The following is a 26,190-nucleotide window of genomic DNA, read 5'->3' as shown; positions in this document are numbered from 1 at the left end:
TAAGTATGGTAGTATATGTCTGTTATTCCAGCATCTCAGGAGGCTGAGGCAAGAGAATCATAAATACAAACCAGCTTAGGCAATTTAGCCAGACCCTATTTCAAAACAAAACAAAAAGGACAGAAAACGTAGTTCAGTGCCCTGGGTTCAATCCTTAGTACCTCAAAAATAAAATGAAAAAAAAAAAGTATAAAGCCAGCCTGGGCAGTTTAGGGAAACTGTCACAAAATTTTAAAAGAGCTGAACACACGGTGACCCATGCCTGTAATCCCCAGTAACTCAAGAGATTGAGGGAAGAGGATCGTTCAAAACCAGCCGCAGCAAAAGGCAGGAACTTAGCAACTCAGTGAAATCCTATCTCTAAATAAAATACAAAATAGGGCTGGGAATGTGGCTCAGTGGCCTAGTGCTCAAGTTCATCCCTGGTATTCCCTGCACGCCCCGCCCCCCCCCCAAAAAAGAAGAAGACTGAATTTTACATTTGTGAGGAATATCTAAAGTCTTGATATTTTCTTAAGAAATCAAGTTTATCTGAAACTAATTACAATAAATTCTACTTGTAATATTGGAAAAGTTCTAGAAATTCTAATATTTCTAGAAGGCTTATTTCATTGTTTTCTCCCTATAGTCCTGGGGATTAAATCCGGGGCTTTACACATACTAGGAAAGTGCTCTACCACTAAGTTACATCCTCAGTCTTTTTTATTTTATTTTGAGACAGGGTCTCTGTAAACTGCTTTGAACTTGTAATCCTCCAGCCTCAGATCTTCTGAGTAGCTGGGATTACAGGTGTGCACCACTAGCCCCCCTAATCCTGGCCTATTTAAGTATTTAAAGGAGTTATTATTTCAGTTTTATACTTATTAAAAATTGTATCTCCACTCATTGAATTAAAAAATCAGGCCGAGTTATTATGTGTATCTGTGAAGTATGTAACTCATTGATCCCAATAAAAATTGTACTTACTTCCATGATTCCAAGATTTTGGCTTGGAAAATATCAGTACCCTAAAATGATAAATACATATAACCACTATTACAAATGAACAGATTAAAATGAATAAGAGACATATAACTTATATTTACCACCAAATTTGAATTCCCTTTTCTACCTCTTTCCATTATAATTTACAATGGGAAACCAGCAAGCAGATGGATAATTTTTTTATTTCACTTTCATTTTTATAATCTATTAACTTACCTAAATGCTTGTAATGGTGATTGTGAGCTTGTAATAAAACTTTTACTCGATCCAAAGGAGCAACCGTTGTTTTGGCGCAGCATCCAGCAATCCCTAAAAATTGTTTAAAAGGTCAGAAATAAATTGCATATCATTTCTTTCTACAGGGAAATCCTTATTTGTCCAACCAGCAAACCCACTGATCTTTAATTTGGTCTCCATGGATAGAATTGCCCAGTAGCAGGGATATGCAGATGATTTGCCCCCATTTCCTGTAATTTAATAATTGAGAATGTCAGACTTAAAAATAAGTTTGGGGAGTATAAATCACTCCCCAGTGCCTGGTGAACCCTGGAATTTTGCTAAAATGTATCTATGGAGACTAACACTTAAAGGTATTTACCCAACTGCAAAGCTCTGTTTCTAATAAGCATCTCTTCTTCTTGGATGAATTTTACATTAAAACAACCAACTTTTTTGTTGTTATTTTTTTTAGTTGTCAATAGACCTTTATTTTATTTATGTATGTATTTGTTTATAAATGGTGCTGAGGATCAAACCCAGGGCCTCACACATGCCAGGCAAGTGCTCTACCACTGAGCAACAACCCCAGCTCCAAAACAACCAACTTTTACCCATAAAAGCAGTCATTCATTTATACATTCAGCAACTTTGTATTTAGTTTCTACTTTGTGCCACTGGCCATATGTGTGGATGAAAACAGAGTAAAGTGCTTACATGGACTTTAACATTGATCAGAATGCTACTGACCTATCAGCATGGAATGCTTCAAAAGTAATCACATAAAGACTTTTCTACAATACTTTCCTGCATCGTAGAAACACTCAATAAGATAAGTTGTTACTATTATAAAAGGTGAGCAAAAAAGCCTTTGGTTTCTTTATGAGTACATTAAATTCTTCACCATCAAATATATATTTCAGGGGCTGGGGTTGTGGCTCAGAGGTAGAGCACTTGCCTAGCACGTGCAAGGCCCTGGTTTCAATCCTCAGCACCACATATAAATAAATAAATAGAATAAAGATAATGTGTTGAACTACAACTAAAAAATAAATATTTAAAAAATCTGTATTTCAGAAGGGTCAAGAGGACAAGAATTTTGTGGATCTCCTTCACTGATGCATCACCAAAGACCAATGCAGGGTCTAGCCCATAAAATCATAAAGTCCATACCCACTGTACTTGACAGCTCAGCGTGTAACTAATATTAAAGCCCACCCTTTGAGATATCCAAAAATTAAATGTATATTTGTACTGTAATATAAAAGTTTATATTTATAAAAGTTTAATATTTTTTTCTTATTTGAACTAATAGAAATAGCAGGCTATCCAAAATTGAGGATAAATTAAAAGTCATTTGCATCTGGTTTTATTTGCTTTCATATTATTTTATGATACATTATTATCTTCTCAGTCATGTATGGATTAACCACCAAATGAAATTATTTAGAATGTATTCAATAAGTAGTTTACTTTAATAGTATCTTAATTTCCTACTGCTTCAAAGTTTAATTAATCAACAACCCAACAGTCCATTTGAGTTAGGTCAAGTAGCTTTCATCTTTATTTTGCAGTGCAAGAGATCAAATCTAGGAACCTGTACAAGCTAAGAAGCACTCTACCACTGTGCTATACCATATTTCCAGCACCACCACCCATTTATCTATTTATTTATTTTTCAGTACTGAAAATTGAACCCAGGGGTACTCTACCACTGACCTCTTTTTATTTTCATTTTGAGACAAAGTCCCCCCCCAAAATGGCCAAAGCTGGCCTTGAACTTGATATCCTCCTGCTTCAACCTCCAGAGCAGCTGAGAATACAGGAGTACCTCTGCGCCCAGCTGCTGCTTTTATCTTTCTTTTAAGAGAAAGCAACTAGACTAGAGGTAGCTCAGTGGTAGAAGCACTAAAAAAAAAAAAAAAAAAAGAAAGAAAGAAAAGAAAAGAAAGATTGAACAAAAGAGATTTGCCCAAAGCACTGCTAACCATAATAGTTAATAAATACTCAGTATTTACTTTGTACCAGGCACTAGCCTAAGAAATTTAATTGTGGGCGTGTGCCAAGGCTTTTACTATTCCAGTTTAATCATTAGAACAATTATTTAAGGTAAGGAGACTTATATTATCTTTTGAGGATGGGAAAACTAAGGTACAAGAGGTTAAATAACTTGCCCAGCAGTATTCCTTCCTATCACCTGGATATGAAACTCCTATACAACCTTCAAAGTCATGCCTTCCAAAAATTTGAACCAGCACTTAACAAAAGAAACAAAGATGGGCAATAAAATGAAAAGATGCTCAGTATCATTTTCTTCAAGAAAATAAGAATTAAAATCACAATTAGATAACACTAAACACTTGTAAAAATGAAAAACATACATAGACACCCTAACAATACCAACAAGTACTGACAAGGCAGTGGGGATAAAAAAATGAAACAGATGCTTTGGGAACTAACTTAGCAGGGGTTTTTTGTTTTGTTTTGTTTTGTTTTTGGTATTGGGGATTGAACTCATGAACATTCTATCAATGAACTACATCCCCAGCCCCTTATGTGTGGGGGGGGATGTTTTTTTCCTGAGATAGGGTCTCTTTAAGCTGCCACAATTGGCCTTGAACTTGTCATCCTCATGTCTTAGCCTCCCAAGTAACTGGGATTATTTATTATTTATTTATTTATTTTTTGGTACTGGGAGTTAAAACAGGGGTACTTTACCACTGAGCTACATCCCCAGTCCTTTTTATTTTTGAGGCAGGGTCTCATTAAGTTGCTTAGGGCCTTGCTAATTGCTGAGGCTGGCCTCAGACTCGCAATCATCCTGTCTCAGCCTCAGGAAGTGCTGTGATTACAAGTTTACATCACAGTGTTCAGAATTGGCAATTTCTTATTAAATTAAGTACAGCCAGAGGATGTAGCTTATTGGTAAAGCACTTGCCGAGTTCAATCCCCAGCACTGCAAAAATTATAAATTAAAAAAAATAAAGTTAAGGGCTGGTTCTCAAGGTTCATAAATCTTCTGGAGCCCTTTCCTCCACTGCACCAGCCAAAAAACACAGAGGTCTCTAGCTGGAGCCAGCCTGGCCTAGGAGCAGCTGCCTTAAACTCCTGGTCCTGAGTAGCTGAGATGTGCCACCACTCCTGGCTTCCTTTTTTTTTTTTTTTTTTTAATTCCAACCTAAGAGAAGATGATTGTAATTTTTCATACTATCAAAGAGTAAAAGGATGTTTATTGTCATCCTTTTATAAATTGTGAAATGTATATTTTAAAAAGTTAAACATGATATTCTTTTCTTTTTTTAAAGTAACTGTGGAAGATGTCTTTTTTTTAAATTTTATTTCTTTAATTATTTTAGTTGTTGATGGGCCTTTATTTTTTATTTGTATGTGGTGCTGAGAATCAAACCCAGTGCCTCATACATTCAAGGCAAGCACTCTACCACTGAGCCACAACCCCAGCCTATATGATACTCTTAAAGCCAAGGAGTCAGGGCTGGGTAGAGTAAGGAGTCCCTTCCTAGAAATTTGCCCAAGGATAAAGAAACCAAAGGATTTCATCCAGGAGATGAAACTCACATAAAAGACTACTTTTCATAGTCTCTTAAGTCAGATAGTGGAAAACCAGAAAGAAATCAATTTTCATCAACAGATGTGGCTAGGCACAGTGGCACACATGTCTAGTTCCAGCTACTTGGGAGGCTCAGGTGGTAGGATCACTTGAACCCAGGAATTTTTAAGACCAGCCTGGGCTATGTAAGAAAAAACCATTTCAAAAAAGAAAGGAAGAAAAAAGAAAGAAAGAAACTTTGGTATATTCATACAACAAAATATTATTAGTAAAAAGTTATTAGTAAAAATATTATTAGTAAAAAATATTGTTAGCAAAAAGGAACAGCAGCAGAGCTGGGGCTGTAGCTCAGTGGCAGAGCATTTGCCTAGCATGTGTGAGGCACTGGGTTTTGTCCTTTGTACCACATAAAAATAAACAAATAAAATAAAGGCATTCTATCCATTTACAACTATAAAAAAAAAAAAAGGAACAGCAGCATGGTGGTATCAGAGAGGCTGAGGCAAGAAGACTGCAAGTTCAAGGCCAGTCTGGGAAATTTACCAAGACCCTACCTTAAAATAAAAAATAAAAAGGGGCAGAGATATAGTTAGTGGTAGATATAGTTTCCCCGGGTTCAATACTCAGTACTGCAAAAACAAAAACATAAATAAAAAAAAATATTTAATGTTTTAACATTCCAAATGGCTGGGGACTGGGGATATTGCTTAGTAGTAAAGTACCCAGGGTTTGATCCCCATTATAGATAGATATGAGGAAAACAAGGGCTAGAAGTATAACTCAGTGGTAGAGTTCTTGCCTAGCAAGTGAGGCCCTGGATTTGATCCACAGCAGTGAGAGAGAAGGAAAAAAAAAGGAACAAACTTCTGATACATACAACATGTGTAAATTTTCAAAACATTTTGCTAAGCGAAGAAAGCCAGATATTCCATTTAGGTGGTACTGAAGATTGAAGCAGGGCTTCATGCATGCTAAGCAATAGTCTACCTTCAAGTTATATCCCTAGTCCCCAATTTTTTTTTTTTTTTTTTTTTTTGAGACAGGCTCTCCCTTAATTGCCCAGGCTGGCCTTAGAGTTTCAATTCTTTTCCCTCAGAAAATAGATCTGTGCTTGTCAGGAGCTGAGGATGACAGGAGGAGAATGACACAAGGGAAGTGGAACTATTTTGAGGTGATGAAACTATTCTATATCTTGACTATGGTGGACTTCATACATTTTTGGCAAGATGAATTTAACTATGTACCTCAAAAGAGTGAATTTTATTGTATACAAAGTATACTTCAGTAAGCCTACTTTTTAAAAAAGTCAAAAATCCTATGGAATAAGACATGGTGGCACATGCCTATAATCACAGAAACTCAGGAGGCTGAGGCAGAAAGATCACAAGTTCAAGGCCAACCTAGGAAACTTATTGAGACCCTGTTTCAAAATAAAAAATAAGGGCTGGGGATGTGGCTCAAGCGGTAGCCCACTCGCCTGGCATGTGTGTGGCCCGGTTCGATCCTCAGCACCACATACAAAGATGTTGTGTCTGCCAAAAACTAAAAAATAAATATTAAAAAAAATTCTCTCCTCTCTCCTCTCTCCTCTCTCAAAAAAAATTAAATTAAATTAAAAATAAAATGACTAGGGATGTAGCACAGTGGTTCAGTACCCTGGGTTCAAAAAATAAAATAAAATACTATAGAAACTTCTAAAAACCATCTGGCTTAATCAAGATTCCTTTGTAGTATTTCCTATATTTGCTATTTCCAATCTTTCCTCTTTCATTAAATTTTTTCTGTAGTAAAGTATAAGATACAAACATAAAAGTACAAAAATCATAAGCATGCCACCTAACAAATTAGTGCAAAGTGAATGCAATCATGTTAAGATCAAGAAATAGGATACTTGGGCTGGGGTTATAGCTTAGTGGCAGAGTGCTTGCCTAGCACATGTGAGGCACTGGGTTCGGTCTTCAGCAACACGTAAAAAAATAAATAAAATAAAAAATAACACATACACACACAAAAAAGAAAAGAAATAGGATACTTATACTAAGTCCCCAAAAGTCTTTTTCCAATGCTCCCCAAAATACTATCTGTCCCTCCTCAGAAATAATCAACTACTCTTCTGATTTTAACAACATAGATTTAATTTTGATCATATTTGACCTTTATACAAACAAAATGACACAGTATATGCATAGTCCACTGTCTGGTTTCTGCTGTTCAATATTATGTTTGTGAGATTCTTCCATATTATTAAGTGTAGCAATAATTCATTAATTTTCAGTGATGCATAGTATCTCATTTATTCGTATACCATATTTTAGTTACACGTCCTAACTTTGACAGAAATTGGGGTTGCTTCTAGGTTTTGGCTATTATGAATATGGCAACTACAAAAAAAATACAGTCTATATATTGGTATATGCTTAGGAACCATTAGATATATAGCATGCAAATATTCAGGTTCATAAATAACTGCTTAACCAGTGCTTCGGAGTGGTTTTACCAATCTATATTACTACCAGCAGTACATGAGTCCTGTTTGCTATTCTAATCTACATCTCCCAAGAATTTAGTTCAGGGCTGGGAATGTGGCTCAAGCGGTAGCACGCTTGCCTGGCATGCGTGCGGCCCAGGTTTGATCCTCAGCACCATATACCAACAAAGATGTTGTGTCCGCCGAGAACTAAAATAAATAAATAAATAAATATTAAAAATTCTCTCTCTCTCTCTCTCTCTCCTCTCTCACTCTAAAAAAAAAAATTAAATAAAAAATTTAAAAAATAAAAAATAAAAGAATTTAGTTCAACACCCAGTCCACATTATAAAATACAACATGTTCAAAACAACTTCTGATCTCTTTCCAAAAACCACCACAAAAATTGCTCCAATGATAGCCTTCAGTCAATGACAGCTACCTCCTTGCAGTTGCTCAGGCCAAAACAAATCATCTTTGACTTTCCCTCACCTCACCTCTAATGAGTCAGAAAATCCTATTTGTTGTATGTATGTGTATGTATATGTGTGTGTATGTGTATATATATATATATATATATATATATATATATATCCATAATCTCACAACTTCTCACCAACTTCACAGCTACTATGCTGATCCAAGCCACTATCATCTATAATCGAAATTACTGTAATAACTCCCAAACTGGTCTCTTTGCTTCTATATGTGCATCTTACAGTTTTTCTCAACAGAGCAGCCAGGTCATAGCCTGACACTTTTTTGTGTTCAATATCTGTAAAATTGCCAGGTACAGTGATCCACATATGAGGTAGTGACCTAGGAGGCTGAGGTAGGAGGATGGCAATTCAAAGCCAGCCTCAGCAACATAGGGATCCCCTATCTAAAAATAAAACAAAAAAGGTTAGGGGTGTGGCTCAGTGCACAAGAGCCCTGGGTTCAAGCACCAGCAAACATAGATACACAAAAAAATCTGTAATATTTCCCCATTTCACTCTGAGTAAAAATCAGAATCTTTATGATTTGGAAGATCCCTTCATTTTCTTCTCCCTGCTCTCTTTACCTAACTTCCTTCCCTAATCAACACCACTTGTCTTCAGCCAAAAGTCTTACAGCAGACCAGACTTTCTGGCTTTAAAGTCTTTGCCTTCTCTGCCAGGCATTGTTGCACACATTTGTAATCCCAGTGACTCAGGAGACTGAGGCAGAAGGATACAAGTTCAAGGCCAGCCTCAGCAATTTAGCAAGCTTCTGTCTCAAAATAAGAAAATTAAAAGGGTGGGGATGTAGCTCAGTGGTAAAGCACTCCTGGGTTCAATATCTAGTACATCTAGTACCAAAAAAAAAAAAAAGTTCGCTCAAGTTTCAAGTTTCAATCTCTCAGTGAAACACCACAGCCATCATCTTTAATACTGTCCACTCCACTGCCTTCCCTCTCTTCTTTCTACTTCTTCCAATTGCATTCATCACCTTCTAACATACTATATTTTCATTCTGTTTATTCTTCACCTTACAACTCCATAACCAACATAAACTCCAGGAAGGTATAGATATTTCTTTTGTTCCTTTTTTTAAAATATTTATTTTTTAGTTGTAGTTGGACACAATACCTTTATTTATTTTTATGTAATGCTGAGGATGAAACCCAGGGCCTCACACGTGCTAGGGGAGCGCTCTACCTCTGAGTCACAACCCCAGCCCCTTTCTTGTGTTCTTTGATGTATACTAAAGCAAAAAGTAGGCACATATCTGGCACTCAAATATTTCCAGTACGAATAAATGAATGCCCTTTTTATCAGGAGGACAAACTAATTGTTGTTACTGCTGCAAAATACAGATAATATATTTCAACAAGTCTTCATAATGTGGAATTTTAAAATTCTCTGTCAAATAACTAAGTCATGATAACCCAGACAAGCAATTACACCATGAGGGAAGAGATTAAAACACTTCCTTATGATGAGGCAGAGGAAATTTTTTGAGACAATGTGAATGTTCTGGTCTCGTGGTCAGATCAATAGTAGGGCTTGTCAAGTAGTTTTGACACAGTTTGCTAATTTTACACAATTTCTCAGTCATCTTTAAAAAGCTGACCTCCAATATTTATTTTCCTTTAAGCAAACAGCAAAACCTAATTGCACACTCAGTTACCCAGTCTTTACAAAAGAAAGGAGTGCCCAGTATGTTTCGTGTAAGGGATCTGCCTCTTTTCCTGGCTACCCAACTCTGGATAATATCAGCTTGACTTAGTCCTTCCAGGTCTCCAGCCTCTTCCCAAGAGCCCAAGGTCCCACTCCCTTGAACCTAGCTGGCACAAGTCAAGGATTATTATAATGAGATTACAGGCAGGTATGGGTAAACATCCTGCAGGGTACTGAAGCAGAGTAAGGAATATCGTAGAGGCCGCTAGCACCCGATCTGCCAGCGATTTTAGCCGGAGGAAAGCAACTAGAAGACTTCAGGGCGGACACTCACCTCCGGCCAAGAAGGAGCGCAGCCAGTAGAAGTCACGACGGGCCGTAGGCCCTCCGGCCCCTGCCGCCTGCGGCATGGCAGGAGGGGTTTCGGCCGCTGCTAGGGCCGCCGCTGCAGCCATCAGGACCACAGTCACCGCGGGGACGTGGGTTGCCAACTTACAAACCACGGAACAGAACCATGACTGGTGCCTGCAGTGACAGGTGGCCGACCGCCGAGCTGGCGGGGCCGAATGATTCCAGGTACGGCGCCCGCTGATGGCGTAACCCAGGGGCGGAGCCTTGGTCACGCCCCAAGGGGTCTGAAGTGGGGCGGGGCCTGAGGGAGACCGCCTTCTCCGGGCTGGTCTCCCCGGCGAGCCTTGCCCCACCTCTCTACTTCCCTATTTTTTTTTTTTCTAATTTTGGGGTTATTGGGGATTGAACTCAGGGACACTCAATTATTGAGCCACATCCCCAGCCCTGTTTGTATTTTATTAGAGACAGGGCCTCACTGAGTTGCTTAGCACCTCGCTTTTGCTTTAAACTCACAATCTTCCTGCCTCAGCCTCTGGAGCTCCTGGGATTAAAGGCCTGCGCCACTGTGCCTGGCTTCTACTACCCCATTTGCAGTGTTTGTTTTTATACTGGGGATTGAATCCAGGGTCGCTTAACCATTGAACCACATCCCCAGCCTTTTATATTTTTAATTTTGAGACAGTGTCTCACTAAGTTGCTAAAACTGGGTTCAAACATGTGATTATCCTATCTCAGTCTCTCATGTCACTGGAATTACAGGCATCTGCCAGGCCTGCTTTGCTTTTCAGGGCGGAAGATGGAAAGGGTGGCTATTCAGGGTCCTGTCAAAATCCACTACCTGCCCAGACTCCGCACATACCTGTAATTTCAGTGGCTTGGGAGGCTGAGACAGGAGGATCACAAGTTGAAAGCCAACCTCAGCAAAAGCCAAGTGCTAAACAACTCAGTAAGACCCTGTTTTTAAATAAAATTCAAAACAGGGCTGGGGATGTGGCTCAGGGGCCAAGTACCCCTGCTTTACCTCTAGTTAACTTCCCCGCCCCCCCAAAAAAATGCTACCTCAAAATGCTTTCCCATTCTTTGGCCTATATTGAGTTGTAATCACCCATTGAGATGCTTTCTAACCTCCCTAAAATGCACCCTTTCCAGAATCAATCTTCAGCTTTTCATTCTCTCCAAGTATCTCTTCGCTTACTATTCCAACTCTGCTTTCTCAGAGCTCCTCATTGAATTTCAGTCGCTGCCCTCCCTAAGCCCCACTAAGATTCCAAAGCACCCATGCCAATTTGCGAAGGCATCAAGGGACAAGGACACACACACACACACACACACACACACACACACTCATACACACATCCTGAAGTAGCTCTAGAGCTAAACAGGTTATTCTTTCTTTGGGACCCTAGTCATTAAAACAAGCTAGTTTGTAACAGTCATCCACTTCATACATTGATTATAGCCCTTGACGCTCTGTCACTGTAACTTATTTTTTTTCAATTTTTTAAATTAATTATACATGACAGTAGAATGCACCTTGCTAACCATATATAATGGAGTATAATTTATCATTCTTCCGGTTATACATGATGTAGAACCCCACTCTTCATGTAGTCATATATGTATATAGGGAAATAATGTCTGATTCATTCTACTATCCTTCCTATCCCCAGTCCCCCTCCCCTTCCTCACTCCCCTCTACCTAATCTGAAGTAACTCTTCCCTAGCCCTCCACCCCTTATTGTGAATTAGCATCTGATATCAGAGAAAACACTCAGCCTTTGTTTTGGGGGACTGGCTTATTTCACTTAGCATGATATTCTCCAGCTCCATCCATTTATCAGCAAACACCAAAAAACAACCCACTCAATAAGTGGGCTACGCTAGGTGGGGTGGCTCACACTTATAATCCCAGTGGCTCTGGAGGTTGAGACAGGAGGATCTCGAGTTCAAAGCCAGCCTCAGCAAAAGCGCGGCACTAAGCAACTCAGTAAGACCCTGTCTCTAATAAAATACAAAACAGGGCTAGGAATGTGCCTCAATGATTGAGTGCCCCTGAGTTCAATGCCTGGTACACCCCTCCCCAAAAACTAAAGAACTGACTAAAGAACTGAACAGACACTCCAACAGAAGAAGAAATGCAATTGATCAACAAATATATGGAAAAAATGTTCAAAAGATTTTTCTAGGTCTGGGGTTGTAGCTCAGTGAAAGAGTACTTGCTTGGTATATATAAGGCACTGGGTTCAATTCTCAGCACCATATACAAACAAGTAAAATAAAGGTCCATCAACAAGTAAATAATAATAATAATAATAAAAAGATTTTTCTAATCTTTAGCAAGTAGAGAAATGCAAATCATAACTATAATAAGATTTTATCTCACCCCTGTCAGAATGGCAATTATCAAGGGCTGGGGGTAGGGGAGGGGAAGGGGATTGGCAAGGATGGTGGAATGTGATGGACATTATTATCCAAAGTACATGTATGAAGACACGAATTGTGTGTCAACATACTTTACCTACAGAGATATGAAAAATTGTGGTATATATGTGTAATAAGAATTGTAATGCAAAAAAAAAGTACATGCATAAAGACATGAATTGGCGTGAACATACTTTATACACAAAGATATGAAATTTTGTGCTCTATATGTGTAATAAAAATTGTAATGCATTCCGCTGTTGTGTATTTGAAAAAAATAATATCAATTAAAAAATAAAAGGATATAGGATACCCGGCTGGTAGAATACTTAACTTGCATTCATGAGGCCCTGGGTTCCAACCCCAGCACCACTAAAAAAAAAAAAAAAAAAAAAAAGAATAAAAGAACACAAACCACAGCCAGGTGTGGTGTGGTGGTATGCCTTTAAGCCCAGCAGCTAAGGAGGGTGAGGCAAGAGGATCACAGGTTCAAAGCCAGCCTCAACAAAGGCGAGGCACTAACCAACTCAGTGAGATCCTGTCTCTAAATAAAATACAAAATAGGGCTGGGCATGTGGCTCAGTGGTCAAGTGCCCCTGAGTTCAATACCCAGGATCAGAAAAACAAAAACAAAAAAAAAAGAACAAAAACAACAATAAATGTTGGTGAGGATGTGGGATACACTCATACATTGCTGGTGGGAATGCAAATTGGTGCAACTACTATGGAAAGCAGTATGGAGATTCCTCGAAAATTTTGAAATGGAACCACCATTTGGCCCAGCTATCCCACTTCTCATTTTATACCCAAAGAATACTATAGTGATGCAGCCACAGCAACGTTTATAGCAGTTCAACTCACAATAGCTAAACTACGGAACCAACCTAGGTGCCCTTCAACAGATTAATGGATTAAAAAATGTTAGATACACACACACACACACACATACATGGGAATATTACTTAGCTTTAAAGAAGATTGTTACTTCCACAGGAGAAAAAAAAAAGATTGTACTTAATGCATTTATTTATTTTTATTTATTTATTTTGCTAGGGACTGAACCCAGGGCCTTGTACTGAAAGGGTAAAGTTTCTAAGCTGCAAAGCCTGAGTTAAAATGTAAAGGACTAGGTATTGTAAAGTTTCTGAACTAAACACAGAACCTGAAATTCCTGAGGCAGTTAAGACAAAGCCTGGTACTGACCATTTAGTTGATAAATAACCTGGACCCTGTGCAGTTTGGCACGAAGGCATTCAGGGCCCAAACCAATCAGTTTGAATGTACCCCCCCTTCTTAGGACTGACCTATCACTCCCGCCTGACCTGTTCCCGCCAATGAATGTACTAATCATGTTTGGGAATTGTTGTTTGATTTTCCCGCGGTGTATGGTGATTTGTTAAAGGAGACTGTGATGTATGTAAAGGCCTTGCCCTACCTAAAAAAGTGTACTTAAGCACTGCTCAACCCCTGCTCGGGGCTCTTGGCCACTCTCCCATCTATTTTTTTTTTAATTGGTTGTTCAAAACATTACATAGTTCTTGATATATCATATTTCACACTTTGATTCAAGTGGGTTATGAACTCCCATTTTTACCCCGTATACAGATTGCAGAATCACATCAGTTACACTTCCATTGATTTACATATTAACATACTCATGTCTGTTGTATTCTGCTGCCTTTCCTATCCTCTACTATCCCCCTCCCCTCCCCTCCCCTCCCCTCTTCTCTCTCTACCCCCTCTACTGTAGTTCATTTCTCCCCCTTGTATTATTTTTTCCCTTTCCCCTCACTTCCTCTTGTATGTAATTTTGTATAACCCTGAGGGTCTGCTTCCATTTCCATGCAATTTCCCTTCTCTCTCCTTTTCCCTCCTACCTTTCATCCCTGTTTAATGTTAGTCTTCTTCTCATGCTCTTCTTCCCTACTCTGTTCTTAGTTATTCTCCTTATATCAAAGAAGACATTTGGCATTTGTTTTTTAGGGATTGGCTAGCTTCACGTAGCATAATCTGCTCTAATGCCATCCATTTCCCTCCAAATTCTATGATTTTGTCGTTTCTTAATGCAGAGTAATACTCCATTGTGTATAAATGCCACATTTTTTTTTTATCCATTCATCCATTGAAGGGCATCTAGGTTGCTTCCACAGTCTTGCTATTGTGAATTGTGCTGCTATGAACATCGATGTAGCAGTGTCCCTGTAGCATGCTCTTTTTAGGGTTTTAGGGAATAGACCCAGAAGGAGAATAGCTGGGTCAAATGGTGGTTCCATTCCCAGCTTTCCAAGAAATCTCCACACTGCTTTCCAAATTGGCTGCACCAATTTGCAGCCCCACCAACAATGTACAAGTGTACCCTTTTCCCCACATCCTCGCCAGCACTTGTTGTTGTTTGACTTCATGATGGCTGCCAATCTTACTGGAGTGAGATGGTATCTTAGGGTGGTTTTGATTTGCAATTCTCTGACTGCTAGAGATGGTGAGCATTTTTTCATGTACTTGTTGATTGATTGTATGTCCTCCTCTGAGAAGTGTCTGTTCAGGTCCTTGGCCCATTTGTTGATTGGGTTATTTGTTATCTTATTGTCTAATTTTTTGAGTTCTTTATATACTCTGGATATTAGGGCTCTATCTGAAGTGTGAGGAGTAAAGATTTGTTCCCATGATGTAGGCTCCCTATTTACCTCTCTTATTGTTTCTTTTGCTGAGAAAAAACTTTTTAGTTTGAGTAAGTCCCATTTGTTGATTCTAGATATTAACTCTTGTGCTATATGGGTGTCCTATTGAGGAATTTGGAGCCCGACCCCACAGTATGTAGATCGTAGCCAACTTTTTCTTCTATCAGATGCCTTGTCTCTGATTTGATATCAAGCTCCTTGATCCATTTTGAGTTAACTTTTGTGCATGGCGAGAGAAAGGGATTCAGTTTCATTTTGTTGCATATGGATTTCCAGTTTTCCCAGCACCATTTGTTGAAGATGCTATCCTTCCTCCATTGCATGATTTTAGCCCCTTTATCAAATATAAGAAAGTTGTAGGTTTGTGGGTTGGTTTCTGTGTCCTCTATTCTGTACCATTGGTCCACGCACCTGTTTTGGTACCAGTACCATGCTGTTTTTGTTACTATTGCTCTGTAGTATAGTTTGAAGTCTGGTATCGCTATACCACCTGATTCACACTTCCTGCTTAGCATTGTTTTTGCTATTCTGGGTCTCTTATTGTTCCATATGAATTTCATGATTGCTTTCTCTATTTCTACAAGAAATGCCGCTGGGATTTTGATTGGCATTGCATTAAACCTATAGAGAACTTTTGGTAATATCGCCATTTTGATGATGTTAGTTCTGCCTATCCATGCACAGGGTATATTTTTCCATCTTCTAAGATCTTCTTCAATTTCTCTCTTTAGTGTTCTGTAGTTTTCATTGTATAAGTCATTCACCTCTTTTGTTAGGTTGATTCCCAAGTATTTTATTCTTTTTGAGGATATTGTGAATGGAGTGGTTGTCCTCATTTCCATTTCAGAGGATTTGTCCCTGATATACAGGAATGCCTTTGATTTATGCATGTTGATTTTATATCCTGCCACTTTGCTGAATTCATTTATTAGCTCTAATAGTTTCTTTGTAGACCCTTTTGGGTCTGCTAGGTATAGAATCATGTCATCTGCAAATAGTGATAATTTAAGTTCTTCTTTTCCTATGTTCATGCCTTTAATTTCCTTCATCTGTCTAATTGCTCTGGCCAGTGTTTCGAGAACTATGTTGAACAGAAGTGGTGAGAGAGGGCATCCCTGTCTTGTTCCAGATTTTAGAGGGAATGCCTTCAATTTTTCTCCATTCAGAATGATTCTAGCCTGAGGCTTAGCATAGATTGCTTTTAAAATGTTGAGGTATGTTCCTGTTATCCCTAGTTTTTTGAGAGTTTTGAACATAAAGGGATGCTGTACTTTGTCGAATGCTTTTTCCGCAACTATCAAAATGATCATATGGTTCTTGTTTTTAAGTCTATTGATGTGGTGAATAACATTTATTGATTTCTGTATATTGAACCAGCCTTGCATCCCAGGGATGAATCCTACTTGATCATGGTGCACAATTTTTTTGATATGTTTTTGTATCCGATTCGCCAGAATTTTATTGAGGATTTTTGCATCTAGGTTCATTAGAGATATTGGTCTGTAGTTTTCTTTCTTTGAAGTGTCTGTCTGGTTTAGGCATCAGGGTGATGTTGGCCTCGTAGAATGTATTTGGAAGTTCTCCCTCTTTTTCTATTTCCTGAAATAGCTTGAAAAGTATTGGTGTTAGTTCCTCTTTAAAGGTTTTATAAAACTCTGCTGTATACCCATCCGGTCCTGGGCTTTTCTTAGATGGTAATCTTTTGATGGTTTCTTCTATTTCCTCAATTGATATTGATCTGTTTAGGTTGTCTATGTCCTCCTGACTCAATCTGGGCAGATTATATGACTTAAGAAATTTATCGATGCCTTCACTATCTTCTATTTTATTGGAGTATAAGGATTCAAAATAATTTCTGATTATCTTCTGTATTTCTGAAGAGTCTGTTGTGATATTGCCTTTTTCATCCCATATGCTAGTAATTTGGGTTCTCTCTCTTCTTCTCTTCGTTAGCATAACTAAGGGTCTGTTGATTTTATTTATTTTTTTCAAAGAACCAACTTTTAGTTTTTTCAATTTTTTCAATTGTTTCTTTTGTTTCGATTTCATTAATTTCAGCTCTGATTTTAATTATTTCTTGCCTTCTACTTCTTTTGCTGTTGTTTTGCTCTTCTTTTTCTAGGATTTTGAGATGAAGTGTGAGATCATTTATTTGTTGGTTTTTTTCTTTTTTTAAGGAATGAACTCCAAGCAATGAATTTTCCTCTTAGAACTGCTTTCAATGTGTCCCATAGATTCCGATATGTTATGTCTGTGTTTTCATTTAACTCTAAGAATTTTTTAATTTCCTCCTTGATGTCTTCTAAAACCCATTGATCATTCAGTAACCTATTGTTCATTCTCCAAGTGATGCATGATTTTTCCTTCCTTCTTTTATCATTGATTTTCAGTTTCATTACATTATGATCAGATAAGATGCATGGTATTATCTCTACTCCTTTATATTGTCTAAGAGTTGCCCTGTGACATAATATATGATCTATTTTTGAGAAGGTTCCATGTGCTGCTGAGAAAAAAGTGTAACTGCTTGATGTTGGGTGGTATATTCTATATATGTCAATTAAGTCTAGGTTGTTAATTGTGTTATTGAGTTCTATAGTTTCCTTATTCAACTTTGTTTGGAAGATCTGTCCAGTGGTGAGAGAGGTGTGTTGAAGTCTCCCATGATTATTGTATGGTGGTCTATTAGACTCTTGAACTTGAGAAGACTTTGCTTGGTGAACATAGCTGCACCATTGTTTGGGGCATATATATTTATGATTGTTATGTCTTGTTGGTATATGGTTCCCTTGAGTAGTATGTAGTGTCCTTCTTTATCCCTTTTGATTAACTGTGGCTTGAAATCTATTTTATTTGGTATGAGTATGGACACTCCTGCTTGTTTCCGAAGTCCATATGAGTGATATGATTTTTCCCAACCTTTCACCTTCAGTCTATGTATATCTTTTCCTATCAAATGCGTCTCCTTTAGGCAGCATATTGTTGGGTCTTGTTTTGTGATCCATTCAACTAGCCTGTGTCTCTTAATTGGTGAGTTTAAGCCATTCACATTTAGGGTTATTATTGAGATATGGTTTGTTCTTCCAGCCATATTTGTTTAGTAATGTTACTAAACCTGATTTGTTTTCCTCTTTATTTTCCCCCCTTTACTGTCCTACCTCCCACTGTTGGTTTTCATTGTTATTTTCCATTTCCTCTTCCTGTAATGTTTTGCCAAGGATTTTTTGAAGAGATGGCTTTCTAGCTGCAAATTCTTTTAACTTTTGTTTATCATGGAAGGTTTTAATTTCATCTTCCATCCTGAAGCTTAATTTCGCCGGATACACGATTCTTGGTTGGAACCCATTTTCTTTCAGTGTTTGAAATATGTTATTCCAGGATCTTCTAGCTTTCAGAGTCTGTGTTGAGAGATCAGCTGTTATCCTGATTGGTTTACCCCTAAATGTAATCTGCTTCCTTTCTCTTGTAGCTTTTAAAATTCTCTCCTTATTCTGTATGTTGGGCATCTTCATTATAATGTGTCTAGGTGTGGATCTCTTATGATTTTGCACATTCGGCGTCCTGTAGGCTTCTAGGATTTGGGATTCTGTCTCATTCTTCAAGTCTGGGAAGGTTTCTCGTATTATTTCATTGAATAGATTGTTTATTCCTTTGGTTTGGAGCTCTGTGCCTTCCTGTATCCCAATGACTCTTAAATTCGGTCTCTTAATGTTATCCCATAATTCTTGGATGTTCTGCTCATGTTTTCTTAGCAGTCTTGCTGAGCTGTCTATGTTCTTTTCAAGTTGAAATACTTTGTCTTCATTGTCTGATGTTCTATCTTCTAAGTGATCTACTCTGCTGGTAGTAATCTCAATTGAGTTTTTAAGTTGGTTTATTGCTTCCTGCATTTCTAGGATTTCTATTTGTTTGTTTTTTATTACCTCTATATCCCTGTGTAATTGATCTTTTGCTTCCTGGATTTGTTTATGTAATTCCTTGTCAAAGTGATCTTTCATTGTCTGATTTTGCTGTCTCATGTCTTCCTTGAGACTCCAGATCATCTGAAGCATGTATATCCTGAATTCTTTATCTGACATTTCATCTGTTGCAGCTATTACCTCTTCTAGAGTTGAGTTGACCTGCATTGCTTGTGGTCCTTTCTTTCCTTGTCTTTTCATACTGCTCGCGTTTCTTTCTGCTTGGCGAAACTGTTGTGTTTTTTAAATTTTCCCTCTATTTATTTATATTGCTCTTGTATAGTTGAAAAATCTCCCTTGAAGGGCGGCTAGTGGTTGTGCTCCTCCTCCAATTGGGGTGATCTGTCTACCACGCTTGCGGGCCTATAGGTCTGCTCTGCCGGTCGGTCGCAGGTCTGCCCACCCTGCGGGCGCAGGTGGCGGCTCTGCTCTGCCCCCACTCCAGTTGTGGTGACGTGACTACCACACCCTCGAGTCGTTGGGCCTGATCCAGATGGGGGCGGCGGATCTGCTCGGCCCCTATTCCAATTGGTGTGACATGTCTACCACGCTGGCAGGCCTCTGGGCCTGTTCCGCTGGTGGGTCGCAGGTCAGCCTACCTTGCGGGTGCGGGGGCCGGGGGTGGCTCCACCCCTCAGCAGGCCGCTGGGCCTGATCTGCCGGTGGTCACAGTTCTGCCTACCTTGCAGGCACAGGGGGGAGGGGGGCGGCTCTGCCCCTCAGCAGGCCGCTGGACCTGTTCTTCTGGTGTATTGCAGGTCCGCCTACCTTGCAGGCGCGTGGGGCAGCTCTGCCACTCCGCAGGTTACTGGGCCTGACCTGTCGGTGGGTCGCAGGTCCGCCTACCTTGCGGGTGCGGGGGGGAGGGGGCAGCTCCGCCCCTTAGCAGGCCGCTGGGCCTGATCTGCTGGTGGTCACAGTTCCGCCTACCTTGCAGGCACGGGGGAGGGTGTGCCTCTGTCCCTCAGCAGGCCGCTGGACCTGTTCTGCTGGTGTGTCGCAGATCTTTCTACCCTGCAGGAGCGTGGGGCAGCTCTGCCACTCCGCAGGTTGCTGGGTCTGACCTGCTGGTGGGTCGCAGGTCCGCCTACCTTGCAGGTGTTGGGGGAGGGGGCAGCTCTGCCCCTCCGCAGGCCACTGGACGTGTTCTGCTGGTGTGTCACAGGTCTGCCTACCCTGCAGGAGCGTGGGGCAGCTCTGCCACTCTGCAGGTTGCTGGGCCTGACCTGCTGGTGGGTTGCAGGTCCGCCTACCTTGCAGGTGCGGGCCGCTCTCCCATCTTGAGTGAGCCTGGAGCCCCAGCGCGCTGGATTGCATCCTCAATAAACCCCTTTTGCTGTTGCATGATCCTGTCTCTTGGTGGTCTCTTCCTCCGACGTTCGCCGGACCCTTACAGTACATGTGAGGCAAGCACTCTCTACCAACTGAACTATATCCCTAGCCCCCTCAACTTATTTTTGAAAGGATTTGTTTCTTTCTTTTCCTCTCTCCTTCCTCCTCCCTAATCTTTTCCCCTTTCTGAACTTTCAGGAAATAGGATTATCTTTCATCTCAATCCTAGGCAGAGTTACCTGTCCTTGAGCCAAGGAAAAGTAATTCAAACTTTGGGGATGGCACCAGAAGATCTCAGAAATAACTTATCTCCCAAATTAGCAACTCCAGTGAGAACATGTGAAATGTAGCCTTTGAATCACCCATCTAAAAGCCCTCTGCTCCCCCTGATGGGCAGAATCACAGCCTCTGGGATGGAAGTCCCTGTGTGTCTCCTTTGGTATCAAAGCAATAAAACAACTTTATAATTTTTTCAAAAACCATTTTATCATTATTGGTTTGGAAGTGGGGACAAGGACTCCCCAGGGAGTGGCACAAACTTGTAATCCCAGCAACGCTGAAGCCTGAGACAGAAGGACCACAGTTTAAGACCAGCCCCAGCAACACAGGGAGACTTCTCAGTAACTTGGTGAGACTCTGTCTCAAAAATGAAAAACATTTAAAAGAGTTGGGATGTAGCTCAGTGGTAAAGTGCCTCTAGGTTTAATCCCTAGTATTAAAATAAATAAATATATTAAAAATAATAAAAATCAAGGACTGGGTTTGTGGCTCAGTGGTAGAGTGCTTGCCGCGAATGTGTAAGGCACTGGGTTCAATTCTTAGCACCACATATTAAAAAATAAAATAAAGTCCATTGACAACTAAAAAAATTTTTTAAATAATAATAATAAAAATCAAAATCTCCCTTAGGATAAAGTTGATTTAAAATACCAATCTTCTAGAAATTTGATCTTCTATATTTATTTATTTATTTTTTAATATTTTATTTTTTAGTTATCGGCAGACACAACATCTTTGTTTGTATGTGGTACTGAGGATCGAACCTGGGCTGCACGCATGCCAAGCGAGCACACTACCACTTGAACCACATCCCCAGCCCTGATCTTCTATATTTAAATGAAGGTATGCATGTCAGGCACAGTGTCATATGCCTGTAATCCCAGCTTTTCAGGAGGCTGAGGCAGGAGGATCACAAGTTCACAGCCATCTCAGTAATTTAACAAGGTCCTAAGCAATTTAGGAGCTCTGTCTCTGAATAAAATATGAAAAGAGCTGGGACCTAGATGTCCATCAATAGATACATGAATAAAGAAATCATAGTATATATAGACAATGGAATGTTACAGAGCATTAAAAGAGAATAAAATTATGGCATTTGCAAATAATTGGATGGATTTGGAGAATATAATGGTAAGTGAAGTATGCCAATCCCCAAAGGCCAAATAATTTCTCTGATTAGTGGATGTTGGGGATATCTGATTAGTGGATACTGGGGGGGGGGTGCGTGGGAAGAATGGAGGAATTTTGGACTGGACAAAGGGGAGGGTGGGGAGAGGAGGGCAAATGTGGCAGGAAAGATGGTGGAATGAGAAGGACATCATTACCCTATGTACACATAAGATTGCAGGAATGGTGCCACTCTATGTTATGTACAACCAAAGAATGAAAATGCTTTGCTCTATTTTTTAAAAAATATTTATCTTTTAGTTGTAGTTGGACACAATACCTTCGCTCCATTTATTCACTTTTATGTGTTGCTGAGGATTGAACCCATGGCCTCGCATTTGCTAGGCAAGCGCTCTACAGCTGAGCTACAACCCTAGCCCCTGCTTTGCTCTATTTGTGTACAATAAATTGTCATGTATAACTAAGTACAACAAATTTTTAAAAAATGGAAAATAAAAAAAGGGGCTGGGAATGTGGCTCAGTGGTTAAACTTCCATAGGTTCAATTCCCTCCAGTACAAAAAAAAAAAAAAAAAAGATATAAAATCTATATAGGATCTTGATTTAACATTCAAGCTGCCATCTTAAATGTTAACCGCCATCTTATGAGATATTTTCACTTTCCTGTACTTCCTCTTACCCCAACTCCCCCAACTCCCCTTACTGACCTACCCCAGGGTACCCTAACCCTAAGCCATCCCAGAAGGACCAACCTCTTTGCTCTGGAAAGCCCTGATACCATCACCGTAAGCCAATCCCAGCTATTCCCCACCCATATAGCTCTGAAGCAAGCACCCCGCAGCCTATCCCATAGCGCCACAACCACAACTGCAAACTCCTACCCCACAAAAGCTCCACACCTGAAAGTCTCAGGGCCCCTCTCTCTCTTCTCTATAGAGAGATGGCCTTTATCTGTCAGCTTTGACAAACTTTCCTGTGGATCTCTGCCTGGTTTCCCTGCCTGATCTCCATCCTGTCCCTCATTTCTCTTGCTTTCTAACTTTCCTTTCAATCTATCAATAGATGAATGAATAAAGAAAACGTGGGGCTGGGGATGTGGCTCAAGCAGTAGCGCGCTCGCCTGGCATGCTTTCGGCCCAGGTTCAATCCTCAGCACCAAATACAAATAAAGATGTTGTGTCCACTGAAAACTAAAAAATAAATATTAAAAAATTCTCACTCTCTCTTTAAAAAAAAAAAAGAAAGAAAGAAAATGTGGTATAAAATTTTAAAAATAAAATTATGGCATTTGCAGGAAAATGGATGGAACTAGAGACCATCATGTTAAGCGAAATAAGTCAAACTCAGAAGATCAAAGATCTTGCATTTCCTCACATATATGAAAGCTAGAGAGGAAAAAGAAAGAGGGTGGATATCTTAAAAATCAAAGAAATTATCATTATCAGTACAGAAAAAGGACCACAGGATGAGAAGTGAGGAGGGAGGAGGAATGATTATCTGCAAAACTGAATTTTATATCAAACTGGGTTTGATCCTTAGCACCACATAAAAATAAACAAACAGAGGTATTGTGTATTGTGTTCATCTACAACTAAAAATAAATAAATAAATAATTTTTTTTTAAATAGTGCTGGGGGTGTGGCTCACCTGGCACAGGCTAGGCCCTGAGTTGGATCCTCAGCACCACATAAAAATAAATAAATAATTAAAAATATTTTTAAAAAAAAGGAAAGTGTGGCTGAGGTTGTGGCTCAATGGTAGAGCACTTGCCTAGCATGTGTGAGGCACTGGGTTTAATTCTCAGCACCGCATATACATAAGTAAATAAAATAAAGGTCCATCAACAATTAAAAATTATAAAAATTATATATTTTTTAAAAAAGGAAAGTGGATATAATATGACTGACATAACACTAATCCACTTTATGCTTTGAATATAAGCCTTGCAGTTCTGCAACTGTAATTTATTTATTTATTTATTTAGTAGTTGTATATGGACAGAATGCCTTTATTTTATTTATTTTTATGTGGTGCTAAGGATTGAAACCAGTGCTTCACACATGCTAGGCAAGTGCTCTGCCACTGAGCTAACAGCCCCAGCCCCCATAATTTCTTAAAAAATAATTATTTATGTATTTATTTATTTTTGGTACTAGGGATTGAACACAGGGGGCACTCAACCACTGAGCCATATCCCCAGCACTAGTTTGTATTTTATTTAGAGAAAGGATCTCACTGAGTTGCTTAGCGCCTGGCCATTACTGAGGCTAGCTTTGAACTTTTGATCCCCTGTCTCATCCTCCTGAGCTGCTGGGATTACAGGCATGCGCCACTGCGCTCAGATAATTAAAAAAATTAATTTTATGTTATTTTATGTTGCCCAATCTGGTCTCCAAATCCTGAGCTCAAGTGATCCTCCTACCTCAAACTATCAGTAGCTGGAACTATGGTGTGGGCCCCGTGCCTAACTGGACATCTCCATTTGTATATATAACTGGCATCAATTTTTCATATTCAAAATTGAATTCCAGATCTTCTCTCCCAAACATACTATTCCTACAGCCTTCCTACTTATCAATAAATAGCAACTCTATTCTCAAGTTCGCAAACCTGAATTTCCTAATTAGTCTCCCTGCTTTCTGTTGCCCTCTGCTGTCTATTCTTAGCATAGCATTCAAAACAATCCTTTAAAACATAAAATATGTGAGCTCCTATCCCAAATCCATGGTGAAACCTCAAATCCTTAAAAAAAACGACTCCCTTCAGTCACCCCAGCTTCTTTGTTGTTCCTCATAAACACAAAGCAGTCAGCCCACAGGAACTTTGTACATGCTTCTCCTTCTGCCTAGACAGATTTCCCCCTAGAAGTTTCATGTAACTTTCTCTTTCCTTGCTGTTTTAAGACTTTACACAAATGTCACCTTCTCATGAAAGCCTTTCCTACATGTGATATTTAAAATTATCACTCATTTCATTCTCATTGCTGTCACAATTCACACTTATCTCTATTTTAATTTTTTATTTTATTTTTATAGCACTTATCAGCAATTTATATATAAGCAAACACATTAATATATTATATATATAATATATATATATAAACCATATTATATAGATTTTTTTTTTAGTTTTCCTGTAACTGAATGTATGCCCAATGAAGACTGAGATTATCTGTTTTGTTCCTGTGTTGTTTGCAACTAAGTGACAAATAATAAGTATACTTAAAAATTAATGCTTCAAGCCGGGCACATGGAGCACACCTATAATCCAAGCAGCCTGGGAGGCTGAAACTGAAGGACTACAATTTTAAAGCCAGACTCAGCAAATTAGTGAGAGACTCTGTCTCAAAAACACTGGGACCAGGCATAGTGGCACATGACTGTAATCCTAGCAGCTGGGAAGATTGAAGCAGAAGGATTGTGAGTTTGCGACCAGTCTAGGTAATTTAGGAAGACTTTGTCTCAAAATTTGATAAACAAAAAATTTTTTAAATTTTTTCAGTAATGAGGATTGAATATAGGGGGCCTCTATGTCTGAATCATATCACCAGCCCTAGTTTTCTTATTTTGAGACAGAGTCTAAATTGCTGAGATTGGCCCCCAAATTTGTAATCCTCCTGTATCAACCTCCAGAGTTTCTGGGATTATAGGTGTGGGCCACTATGCCAGTTTTTTTAAAAAAGGGGAATGGTTGCTGGGCACAGTGGCACCATTACATGCCTGTAATCCCAGCGGCTTGAGAAGCTAAGGCAGGAGGATCAAAACCAGCCTTAGCAATGGTAAGGTGCTAAGCAACTGATTGAGACCCTGTCTCTATTTTTTTTTTTTTAATGCTATGAGGGATTGCATAGAGTGAAAGTAGGAGCTTTGGGAAGACAGATTAGTAACCTCAGCAAGCTGGTGAGGGAGGTTTTTTTTTTTTTAATATTTATTCTTTAGGGGTTGACAACTTTTTTTTTTTTTTTGAGAGAGAGAGAGAATTTTAATATTTATTTTTTAGTTTTCGGCGGACACAACATCTTTGTTTGTATGTGGTGCTGAGGATCAAACCCAGGCTGCACTCATGCCAGGCCAGCAAGCGTGCTACTGCTTAAGCCACATCCCCAGCCCTAGAGACCCTGTCTCTAAATAAAATACAAAAGTAGGGCTAGAGATGTGGCTCAGTGGTTGAATGCCCAAGTTCAATTCCCATACCAAAATTAAAAAAAAAAAAAAAGTCTCTTTAAATTGCAGAGGGTCTAGCTAAATTGCAGAGGATGGCTTTGAATTCACCATCCTCCTTATCCTCACAAACCACTGAGACTACTGGGATTACAAGTGTGTGCCATCATGCCTGGCTGAAAAAACAATTTTTTTTAAAGCTGACTTCAGTGGCACATTTCTCTTGGTGGCATACTTCTATAATCCTAGATACCAAAGGGTGAAGAAGGAGGATCACAAATTTGAGAATAGCCTTAGCAATTTAGCAAGGCAGTGTCTCAAATTTAAAAAATAGGAGAATCACAAGTTCAAAGCCAGCCTCATTAACATAGTGAGGTATTAACATTTAGTGAGACTCTATCTCAAAATAAAAAATAAGGGCTGGGGATTAAAGGGAAAGCGAGGAATGAGATAGATAAGTGAGAAATGAAAGAGATCAGACCAAGACACATATGAGAGTTTATTTGT

At 39.3% G+C, this 26,190-nt stretch overlaps 1 protein-coding gene across 3 annotated transcripts in view; it reads right to left on the bottom strand.

Moving 5' to 3' along the window:
• The window catches only part of Slc25a16 (solute carrier family 25 member 16), a 41,832-nt gene extending 31,861 nt beyond the window's left edge, over nucleotides 1–9,971 (bottom strand). For 2 of the 3 annotated variants that reach the window (XM_021726782.3, XM_078041262.1), the window contains exons 1-2: nucleotides 9,711–9,971; nucleotides 1,201–1,293 (exon numbers count right to left, since the gene is read on the bottom strand). In XM_021726782.3, the coding sequence (XP_021582457.1) occupies nucleotides 1,201–1,293; nucleotides 9,711–9,831 (214 nt within the window). In that variant the 5' untranslated portion in view covers nucleotides 9,832–9,971. Of the gene's footprint in view, nucleotides 1–966; nucleotides 1,008–1,200; nucleotides 1,294–9,710 lie in introns of all 3 variants that reach the window. The other variant, XM_021726779.3, reaches the window with a different exon arrangement.
• Nucleotides 9,972–26,190: the final 16,219 nt, after the last annotated feature.

The sequence above is a fragment of the Ictidomys tridecemlineatus genome, chromosome 1 (genome assembly GCF_052094955.1).
Source record: "Ictidomys tridecemlineatus isolate mIctTri1 chromosome 1, mIctTri1.hap1, whole genome shotgun sequence".
Lineage (NCBI taxonomy): Eukaryota > Metazoa > Chordata > Mammalia > Rodentia > Sciuridae > Ictidomys > Ictidomys tridecemlineatus.
This window is presented reverse-complemented; position numbering and strand designations above follow the sequence as displayed.